The 12,268-nt window shown below is 37.4% G+C and overlaps 1 protein-coding gene across 1 annotated transcript; it reads left to right on the top strand.

Moving 5' to 3' along the window:
• The first annotated feature begins 677 nt into the window (after positions 1 to 677).
• On the top strand, positions 678 to 11,134 carry LOC110005531 (vascular cell adhesion protein 1-like). The gene is made up of 5 exons (XM_020660876.3): positions 678 to 882; positions 6,448 to 6,735; positions 6,866 to 7,198; positions 8,096 to 8,347; positions 9,679 to 11,134. Exons 1-5 carry the CDS (start codon positions 810 to 812, stop codon positions 9,825 to 9,827), a joined length of 1,095 nt encoding a protein of 364 aa, XP_020516532.2. The 5' UTR covers positions 678 to 809; the 3' UTR covers positions 9,828 to 11,134.
• Positions 11,135 to 12,268: the final 1,134 nt, after the last annotated feature.

Raw genomic sequence — 12,268 nt, 5'->3', positions numbered from 1 at the left:
TTCTGAATCTGTCATGTTGGAAAACAAACTTGAATAATAAATAATTAGGCTATAATTAAAATGAGCTCAAGGGTAGACTATAGTTGGCCATATTACAATTCCCGGATGGTTTTCTTTTGACTTCAATGGCTCTGCTGCTCTTTTCCTAACAGTAGGCTATTGCCATAAGAAAATCTGGCCTTTGAATGACTCCTGACCAGCTTGAAGGGTGGAGGGAGGGGGCTATGTAGGCCTAACTGAGGGGGAAATGATAAATCATAGCCAGGCAGGCAACACTGATGGAGTAAAAATGATAAACAGTTGGATATCAAGAATTTAAAGTATGAAGGGAGGGGGCAGCTGTAGGCTGAAAAAAGATGATGTTATGGCGAAAGCAAGATCTGAAGAGCTGATACATTCAGGAACGCGATAAGGGAAATGTGTTTCTGGACAACTGACTTTCCTCCACCAAAACACAGGCTGGATTAGACTTTGATGTCCTGTGTAGGCAAGTGTTTTCATTTTGAATGGTAGACTATCTGAAGCTTGGTGGGTGGGTAGGGCTATAAGTTCATTTGGGGTCATAGCTTTTCTAAAAAGTCCTAAAAAAAAAAACTAAGATCAGCCTGAGGACGTCGGTGATGTACAGAAAACATTTTTTCTCACATGTCTCAGTCCTTCCCACAAAACAGTGACGTGATGACAGTGACAAAATGAAAAGCAGGGAGTGGACTTGGGGGGTTTGTCCAGCGCCTTAACTTTCACTCTTGTTCTCGCTCCAGGGTTAACCTTTCCGTTAATTTACTTCCAATACCATCAGGAAACACACAATGCTTTTCTGTGAAGTGATTTTTGTTTTGTCTTTGATGACATTTCTACTCGACTTCCACGCGTCGGGCTGTGGTAAGTTTTCAGAAATGTAATTTATCGGTTCGGCTAATCGTTTGCCTTCTGTTGTGCTTCCGGTAGACTTTCTATCAAACACGGTATCATAGGCTATTATGTTTTGTAGGCTATTATTGTATGAGGGACAAAAAATTACTAAAGTCTAAATAAAAATATTAAATAAATAAATGTTGGGAGAAATGCATACAATAATGTATAATTAAATAAATGTATCAATAAATATATATATGCTGAAAACAATACATCAATGAATAAATAATAAATACACTTGGTTAATGAAAAAGGCTATTTATATATTTTTACATGTATTTATTCATTCATTAGCGTATTTCTACAGTTATATATGTATCAATGCATACATTTCCACATTAATTGAGTTATTAATTTATTTCCATATTTTTACATTTACACATCTATTTATTTCTGTGTCCAGGTTGTAAGAGGAAAAGTATATATGTAAATTTGCTTCTGTCTGTTTTTCAAAATTGACCAATCCTACTTCAGTAATGTTACGACGGCCCACTTAATTTCCATATTTACTTTTCCTTGTACAACATGGACACAGAAATACATAAATAAATATATGAATATATGTATTTATATATTAATTGTTGACTATTTAATTGTTGCATTTATTTATATATATTTATTGATGCATTTATTTATTTATTTAGCCTATACATTATTGTATGCATTTCTCCCAACATTTATTTATTTATACTTTAGTCATTTTTTGTCCCTCATATTATTGCGTAGGCTCTTTATATTCTTATCGCATGTTTCTTTTTATCAGATGAGGTAAAAATGGATAGTTGTTGCTTTCTGTCATTAAAATATAGCCCATTCACGTCTTATCAAACGTTTTATTTTATTCTTAAAACCTAATTGTGACCGGATATAGTGGTGGGCGATATAACGATCTTAGATCGTGAAGGATTTTAACTTGCTGACGATCTGCCAAAGCAGAGAGATCGTAGAACCGGGCTAATGTGTTTATTCTATCACATTAGATCACGCTCCTTTTTTTGCTCCGCAGCGGTGAAAACGAAAACGAAACTTAAAAGTAAAGTCCGCAAAAACAACTCCATCTCGGTTATATGCAACTGTTGTGATATTTTTCCAAACCGACCCGCTGTGAGCAACAGTTAACTTATCTGCATAGTGTGCACAGTTAAGATTAGTCTACATCTCAGATAGCGGAGAGACGTTAACAGTCAGAGACAGACAGGGCGCAGCTCAGACAGTCAGTGGAGATAAAACCCCGGTGTTTAAAATGTTGCTGTCGGTGTTTTCTGCTCTCTCTCAGTTTTTAAAAGTTACTTATCAAGCCTCTCCACCAGAAGCTCACCTGTTGTGATAACGGAACCTATAGGGATTAGGCTAAACGACGTTACAAAGCAGCAGGCAGGTGAGAGCGAGTAACCATGGTGACTGTACTGCGGCCAAGCCAGGCGCTCCTCGCTTTTACACGGTGAAGTGAGCCGCCCCTAAATTTGAAGTGCTCACGTATTCTGATCTTTATGGTAAATGCTCTGGACTGCAGAGCGAGCAGGAGTAACAGACAGAGAGAGCGATTTTGACCCGTTATTAATCTCCTTTTCCAGGCAAAAGTAATAAATACCGAATTCTTACCATAAAACTGGCTATGAGATACACGTGTATGAAACGGAAGCAAACAAAATACTGTTCAGGGAATAGCTCCGGAGGTCGGTGAAATTAGTTTGAGAATAATACTGCGAGTCTGCGGTAACTTCCGTTTTTCAAAATAAGGTGTTTTCCTGGGAAAAACATGTAAGAAAATATGTTCTTACACAAGTAGACAATGATTCTGATATGGTTGGACTTAATACTTCTTAGACTTCGTGCACAGGTACTATGAAGTACTTTTACTGTGTACTTTTTGAGAAATCCACTGTCAAAGTCCCTTATAAATCACTATAATGAGTCTTTTTTCTGACTTTGATGTCTTGTAAAAAAAATTCTTCCATAAGTAGACAATGATTCTGATATGGTTGGATGTAGTACTTCTTAGACTACATGCACAGGTAGTGAAGTACTTTTACTGTGAACTTTTTGAGAAATCCACTGTCAAGCTCCCTTACACTGCACAGCTCTCTGCAGTGTTTTGAATGTGACAGTACCAATTTGATACGCTCTTTAACAGCTACATGTTGCACTTTTAATATTTTGCAATAAACACACATACAAGCATTTTTCAAATATTAATAATCTTTCACGAATAAAAAAATACTATTGACATTTTTTTACATTTATTATAAACATAAAAAAAAAATTAGAACATACATATGAAATTACAAAGACTATGAACACCAACAACTATATACATCTATCTTTTTTCTTCAAATTTGAACCAATACAAATAATTAAAAATATGAGATACGTTTTGTCCCAAGCGCTCGCATGTCTTTATTTGGTAAGACCACATGACATTTTTAAGTGTTTTATTTTCTGCCCTAACTGCAAAGAGCACAATCCCAATTGTTCACCCTTGCATGTTGGAGTTGTTGTTCATCCATGGCTAGGCACTGCTCATGGTACCATCTTTGGCATGTCTCACACTGTTTCTGTAAAATAAAATGTGCAAACCTTGTCAGGAATAGAGAATCTTGTGGAATAGAGAAACATTTCTATAGGCAGGGCAATCTATACACATAATCATCTTCTATTTAGGTTTGTATGTGGGAATTTGTGTCCACTACATTACTCTTTGCAAAAGTTTGCAGCATGTTTGCAATAAAATCCAACTCCTTATAATGTAATTGTATTATGTACTCAACAACTGAGCTCCGATCTCCCACGAGAAGACTTAAATCTAATATAATTATTGAGCATATGCATTTATTTTTTAATTTGTGGGGGGAATGATGAAGAAGAGGTTGGTTTTTGAAAGAGTACAATCTCTGGTAACACATGACAGCTTCTTTTTCTTGATTTTGTGAAAATCCTTGTAATTTCAAGCATTCCTTTTTTTTCCATATGTGCCATAAACTTGCTTACTTTCTATATCTTTGAATTATTTAAAAATATTTTGTTAAAGTATCAAGGGGTTGAGGCTGGACTGAATTTCATTGTGTAGTGATCTGCAATGACAATAAAGGATCCATCCATCTATAACTAACAAAGACCTTGGCCCTCCAAATCCTTCATAAATACTGAAGGAGAGGTCTCGTCCTTAACTATTTGAAAATGAATTATTTTAGAATAGCAGAATTTAATGTGTTTGACTCCTTTGAGTATGTGTATTCTAAAAGGTATGATTTTTTTTTTATGACATTGCTTATGTTTATGATACATTGAAGGAAGAATATGCAACTTTTTGATCCAGTAGATGTCGCCCTTGAGCACCAGCATGAAACCCAAACAACTCGAGCTGCATTGTTGTGTTAGTATGCTAATGGTAGTGCTCTTTTGTTTGCGTGTAGCTTCACATTGCATGTAAATTTACACAAAATGACCATGATCTAAAAACGCTTACATGACATTCAAATAAGCAGTGAGTACAGTAAGTTATTCTTCTTTTCTATAGTCCCTCACTTACAAACAACTTTTATAAGCAAGGGGATGAGCCGGCCGGCCGTCCTGTCCCGTCCATGTAAACACGGTGTAGATACAGCTCAGACAACATCACAGACAGGGAGACTTGGGTGTCACACTCATTGTAGACAGTCATGACTCACAGAGGATATACTGGATTTCTGCTATATTTACAGTATGTGTAAAATCTCGCACATTCAGCCTTTGAGACCAAATTTTAATTTAGGAACATCTCCGTATAGAAGTGCTGCCGGTTTGTGCCAAAAGTACAGTTGCGCTCAATACATGACAGTAATGTGAAGGCTGAAACTGATTTGATGCGTTACATTAACGCTCACTGGACTATTTTCTGTTTACATTGCACTCTGTTTTAGACTGCAAATCATGCACATATCTGCACAACTACACAGCTCCTCAACATCAAAGTCAGAAAATAAGACTCATTATAGTGATTTATAAGGGACTTTGACAGTGGATTTCTCAAAAAGTTCACAGTAAAAGTACTTCACATTACTTGTGCATGTAGTGTAAGAAGTACTTAGTCCAACCATATCAGAATCATTGTCTACTTATGTAAGAAAATATATATAATTATTGTTTTCTCCAAGAAAACTGTTTTTTATTTTATTTTTTATTGTGAACACCTTATTTTGAAAAACGGAAGTTACCGCAGACTCGCACAATTATTCTCACACTAACTTCCCCGACCTCCGGAGCTATTCTCTGTGCAGTATTCTGTTTACTCCAGTTTTATGGTAAGACCTAGGCATTTAGCACTTGACGTCATCGCTCTCTCTGTCTGTTACTCTTGCTCGCTCTGCAGTCCGAAGCATTTACCATAAAGATCATAATACGTGGGCACTTCAAATTTAGGGGCGGCTCACTTCACCATGTAAACTCGAGGAGCGGCTGGCTTGACCGCAGTGTGACTGTCTGTCTGTCAATCAACAATGTCCCGCCCCCTCTATGAATTAAACTCTTCTGTCAGTAAAACTTACTTTGATCTTGTGTCACAGAATGAACACATTCTGTATTATGTTTGATTATATATAAACTAAACTAAAGTTAGTCCAATGATCTCATAGAAAACCACGAAGGCTGCAGAGCCTGTATGAAACTACAGCTGTAGGAACTCTGCAGTGCTAAAATAGAACAGAAACACAAGAACTCAAAGTCTACATGTTTTTAAATGAATGCATCACTGCGTGAAAATGTTCCTGATAAACATAAAAAGAGGACACATAACTAACTCCTAATTTCAAAGTGGTGAGGAAAACCTTCAAATTGTGCATAAATATCAATCAAATCGAGGGGAAGACATTTCTGTTGCTAAAGATGTTCTGGGTGGGAGACCTCCAGACCTCCTACAAAGATGTTTCTCAAATAGATTAAACTTGTCAGCGCAGTTTTTGTGCATTTAAAAACATTATAGAGGGAAATAAGTCTGGTTGAACTGGTCAGTAACTTACAGATTTGTCTAAAGAGCAGTATGAAAAAAAACGTGATGGGATCGGATTTTGCGAAAAAAAAAATATGATATGGTATTTTCCCATATCGCCCACCGGATGTACATTTTAGACAAAATGTTTAGTGCAAATGATCCTGTATTGACTTAAAACATATCTTTTTCTTATAATCTGAATATTTTCTTAGCATTCTGTCAGCTATGGGGCTCCTTGGTGTTTTCGCGCCCAGGCTTACTTAGCCATTGTTGATGTTGACCTAAAAAACAGAACCTATAGGCATTTATATCAAGTATGATAGGCTATATTTAGAAATAGGCCTAAATTAAAAATGCAATGTAAAACTAAAGCATTTTGAGGCTTGTGCAGGTTTAGCAGGACTGCATTAAAAGACCAGACAGAAACACTGTTATAACAACATAAGTTATGGTTGATAGACACTGAATGGCTTCTTTAATAAATATGAGCAAAATTACAGTTTTGGATTGAGACAGTTGTTTTACATTCAGTTCTCAAATCTTCACTCTTCTTGTTTGTGTTACAGTTTTAAACTGTAAAGATAAACCTGTGTTCACTCCATCCCGGCTTGTGGTCAAGTATGGTGACCCAGCGTCTGTGATCTGCAATGCATGTCAGCAAGAATGCCTCAACGAATTCTTTAACATAGAGCATTCTGTGGGAAAGTCAACAAAAAACGGAACCACAATTTCCTGGAATATTGATAGCTTCACTGACTGGACAGCTAGTCTCCAGTGCTATTACAATAATGCTGCTGAGAATGTTTCTGATCCTGATGTCCAGTGCTGTACCATCCTGCCCCTAACCGTATACAGTAAGTAAACCTGCTGATGAACTAAATGAACAGAATACTGTTGCTTGTGTGACAATTGTATCATTGAGAAACAAAATAATATGCCTATTAATGTATTCAACCCAAGCTCTCTTTGTGTTTGTCTCCACAGAGCCCCCAGATAAGGTGTCCATCAGCTTTGCTAACCACACCGGGCCATTGATAGAGGCTCATCCGTACACTCTGCAGTGTACAGTACATAATGTTGCTCCTGTTGAAAAAGTCATGGCAATCTTCTACAGAGGACATTCAGTTGTTGGTCAAGTACAGGTTAAAAACAGTTATGGGGGAAAACCAATGACTCAGTCCTATACTTTGGACGTCACCCCCCATAAAGGTGAAGATGGTGCTGCGTATTGGTGTGCAGCAGAGCTTGTCCTGGGACCTGAAGGACCACAGCCCCCTCCAGTGGTGATATCTCAAAACATGACTACCACTGTATACTGTGAGTCTGATAACAAAAATCTTCTTCAGTTATGAAAAAAATAGATTTTCATCAATTTCTTGAATAATTATTGAGGCAATGGGTCACATGACTACTTGGTATGCAAAACCAGTTGTTTGTAATCATGACCCAGTTTACAAACTGTAGATTCTTGTCAAGTGTTGTCTAACTTTGATTTGTGGGCAACCATGTTGAATTCTCAAATTTGGCACTGTGGCTGTTGCCATCTTAGTTTTTAAGCAGGAAGTGACCATATTTGAACAAAGGGGTAAGATAGTCATTTCTACACTTGTGTTCTAGTTAAGAGGGGACATGGTAGCAAGTTCTCAATCACAAGCTAAACATGTTGTAGAGAATCATCAATTTTACTAACATTGAATCAGGAAATACCAAATGATCATCTCTCAGTGTTGAAGAAGACATGAAACGAGCAAATGAGACCATAGGTTTATTAAACCTAGTCAGAAGTAGTCTCATTTTTTCATAGAGTTACATTATACACTGACTTCTTTGGTCAATAGAAGAATGCAGATTTGAGGCACGTCCACATTGGCATTGTGTTTAAGACACTGAGGCTTCATCCTCTTCTTTTGTACAGTCAAATGTTTGTAATACAATAATATGATAACATATTTTGTATCGATTTGCAAAATTGCTATTAAATAGATCTGTGTCCGTCAATAAAGGTATTCAGTTAATTGTGAAAAAATATATCAAGCAAATGCCTGAGTAGTGAATAAATCAGGAGAAATAGGAGAAAATGTTGAGGTATCCTCCCACACTGCTCCTTTATAACTCATTGTATATGTGTTTAAATTAATATGTATACATTTTAAAATTGCTCCCATTTTAATCCTATGACGTGTTATGTTTCACCCACATTTTGTTAAAACACAGATGCGCCTAAGCTACAGGTTCCAAAACATCCAGGGTTGATCACCATCAATGAAGGAAACCAGCTAAAACTGGATTGCTCGTCTGATGGAAACCCGAGTCCCTCATACAAGTGGACGCTTCCATCGGGTAGCCTTCACCGGAGCAGCATCCTCACTTTCGAATCTGCAGCTGCTGAACATGAGGGCAAGTACACCTGTACTGTCAGCAACGGCTATTGGAACTTCACTGAGGAGTTTCATGTGAAAGTCCATGGTGAGTTTTACATTTTTACATGTCCTCTCTTCAGTGATGTGATTGTGAAATGAAATAAATCAGAATCAGAAATACTGAAAAGCCATGTTACTTTCAGGTGAGAACGTGACAGCAGAAGGGATCATTGCATAGATCACGTTCACACAGTAGCCATTTTCTTCTGACATCCTGCTCAGATTGGTTAATGCTGCATCATGGACGACTGGCATAAATGGTCTAGCAGGGCTAAACTCTAACATACAAATCAAGTCATATCTGTAAATGGGCTCATTGTGTTACAGTCCTAGCACTCTATTTTCTTCCTTAGTCTAAATGTGTGACAGGTGTCTTGGCATGCCCCTTTGATTTGCTGATCATTAGTGACAAATTAATTCTGCCTACAAGCCATCGACTTCTGACCAATGTCACAACTGTAGTGTTAGACTGTAGAGATGATAAAAAAATCATTTATCTTCTCTTAACTTCACAATCTATTTTACTGAACACTGTGAAGTCTAATACATACAATAGTTACAATTATCAAGACGCTAATTCTGTTAGCATGTTAATAACAATTTCCATTATGTTTAAGAATCAATCAAACAAACTAAGGTGTACATCCCTTTCCATCTGCCAGAAAGATCCACCACCCTGGGAAAAATGCACCAGCTGTCAGTAGTCGTTATATTGACTTATTGCTGGGTTCCAGGTTTCTGATTGAATAGATGTTAGAAATCTAAGAAAGCCTCATCATTTCCCTACTTCCAAACCAGGGGGCTTGAAAAATTAATGAATATACAGTATGATTACCCATTAGTATCTATCAAACAACAGCTAAAGTCATTATTCTAAAAGTGCATCCTTTTTAAAAATGTTTTAAATATTTCAGGGAACGCATGTAAACACTTCACTTTGTAAGGTTGTTAAAAATGTGATACTTTGATACTTTTTGATTCCATGTGTTTTGAAACACTATTTTTACTTTTCGATACTACCTATGATTAAAATAATAGATAGTATCGAAAATGACCAAAGCTTAAAAAAAAATACAGATCTTCAGTCACATTTTAACACACAGCTACCAAGAGCTAAAGAGAGAGAGTAATGCCATTTCAACAGTGTGCAAGAGTTTTGCAATTTTTAGTCATTAAAAACGAGAAATTCCACAAATTTGGGTGCATAGGACTTCTGTGACTGTTGTTGTGGTATCGAAACAGGTTGTTTAAAATCTGATATCGTGGCATCAGTGGAACCTCTGTGTTGTGGCTGTTTTTGTATAATGTGTAATAACGTTTTATCGCCCCCCCCCCCCCCCCCCCCTTTTTTTTTTTTTTTTACTCATCTCTTCACAGCCAACAACATCGTATACATTATACTTGGTATACTATTTGCTGTTGTTCTGCTTGTCATCATTGGTGTTATCTGCTACTACAAACACGACCTGATTTTGAGCGTTTGCTGCTCTTGCTCACCACATTCTGCCGTGCCCACCGGAGAGTGAGTGGACGGGAAAGCCTGAAATGTGTATGGACCATAATGGAGCAGTTTGCTACGTGAAGACTTGTAAGTCAAGAGGCTCCCCTGTGGCTGAAGCAAACCATGAGCCACAACTTCACCTGTTGAGCCTAGTGAGCAACCCCTTCTACATCTCCCACTCCCCCTTGTCCTGTTCTCTCTTTGTCCTGTATTTAGATCAAATGTCTTTATTTGTCTTCAGACAATTTGTCTATCCTAATCCTGGTTGGCTTTATTTCACATTTTGTCACCTAAATATGTTCAAAAACATATATATGTCAACAGTCACTATACACTTTGTGCTGCTCCTTAATACTGCCATACATGAGTTAATGTGTGGAGGTCTGGGGGAAGACATACAGAACAAATACAGTACCGATTTGCTTTCTTCAGAAATGAGCACTAAGAATCATGAATATATCCTCTTACAGAACCAACAAAACCACTCTTCTTCAAACTGAATACATTGAAACTTAAGGACCTGGTCAATTTCAAAACTATTCAAATCATGTCCAGAGTTCAAAATAAACAGTTACGGAACAGTATCCAAAGAGTTGTTGAGCAAAGGGAAAATGAAGACAACCTCAGAGGTTTATTTATGTACAAAAAACAAGCTGGGAAAACCAATGTGAAACTTCATCACAATAAAGTGGATTAATCTATGGAACAGCTGTAGTGAAGAAATTAAAACATGTAAAAGGATCCTCTGCTTCCTGCTCTGTTGGGTTACAACCACGTTTCTGTCCAACGTATACGAAACAGATGTAGAACTGAAGAATCAATGAGTAAGATGGAATACTATAAGATGTAAGGTCTGTACTGTCTACCAGCTGATGTGAGTTATATATTCTATTTGTTGTTGTGTTTTGTTGCTTAGCTAGTTAACTGTATTCTATGATTTTATTTTGAAAGCTCAGGCATTGGTGAAGCCTAAAAGGAAAAAGGGGTAGGACTAGTTTTTTTCACTTCATCCTTCACCATTTTCCAACATGGACTTAAAAAATAATACACAACAAAAGGAAGTTCTCATTGTTATTTTCTTTGTCTGTTTGTATATTTTCTTTGCTATTTTTAATATGTTTTTAAGAAATATAAAATGTGAAATGAAATAAAAATGTGTAATGCTATAATTATCAACAACTGTTGTGCATATTGGCCAATATGAAAGTTCCCATAAACAAAGTGTAACTGTTTGTGATTCTTGCTGTTTAGTTTCATCACTCTGAAGGACTTTATTCCTAGAGGTGCAGGAAGTGTATTGTTATTATGTAAAATTATATAAGCTTGATTTTGTGTGTGTGTGTACTTGCTTGAATAAAATACTAAGCTCCAAAATGTATTGTTTATTTTATTATGTGAATAAGTGAAAACCCTTTGTACAAACAATAGCCTATAGTCAGTGTTTTTAAGAGATATTTCATTGCAATTTCAAGTAACTACAATGGCATTGAACTAAAATGGAGCTCAGCGTAAGTTCAGACAGGAAGACTGCTTATATTCTTTCACAAATTCATTCATCCTTTCACTTCAACCTAAACTACTTCCTCTGTCTACCTGCTCTGGTGATCAGCTCATAATCAGCGTTTATTCTTCAAGTACGGTAATTAACCAACCAGATTCGGGCACAACCTCTCTCAACCAATCATCCTGCTGCAGCAAAATGCTAAAACAGTTCTCTCTCTTCCACAGTCATTCTGTCATTTCAGGGCAACCGCTTCAAACACACACTTTACCAATACGTTAATTTGGGCAGTGGTAGCAATAGCTTAGCAGCAGAGTCAGCTCAAAAAGGAGAAAGTCATCTCCACTCGTTCACGTTGTCAGCCTCACGGGAATCAGCAGGTCACGCCGGTGCAGGAAGCAGCCTGATCATCTAGGCTATCTGCAGTCTCTGGTCATCTCCAAGCTGTCTGTCACAGTGTTAATATCCCCGTCTCATCATCAGCGTCCCTCACGATTGCAGACAGGTTGCAGTCTGCGTCAGGTTCAACTTACAGTGAAACCACACAGCTTCTGGTCTCCGCTGATTGGCAGCACAGGTGAGCAAACATCATCGCTGTTACCTGCGGTCTCAGGTAAAAAAAAAAAAATGTAAAAAGGGGGAAACTCCCTGATACCTTCACTTGTTACGATAGAAAGGCTATCACTATGTTTGGCACTGACTAAGTAGGCTATTATTCAGTGTTTCCCCTCATTATATTTGGGGGGCGGCCCGCCCCCTCAACGGCCTGAAGGTCAAGTAATTTTCTTTTTTTTTTGGGGGGGGGGGGGCTTTTTGTGCCTTAATTGTAGGGATAGGATAGTGGATAGAGTCGTAAATCAGGGAAACAAGTCATTTAAGGACACCTTTCTGATAGAAAAGGACAGCTGTCATTAAAAGTAACACCTGAACACCAAGATTCCTTCAAGTGTTTGTGTCGGCATGTC

This window comes from Labrus bergylta, chromosome 1 (genome assembly GCF_963930695.1).
Source record: "Labrus bergylta chromosome 1, fLabBer1.1, whole genome shotgun sequence".
Lineage (NCBI taxonomy): Eukaryota > Metazoa > Chordata > Actinopteri > Labriformes > Labridae > Labrus > Labrus bergylta.
This window is presented reverse-complemented; position numbering and strand designations above follow the sequence as displayed.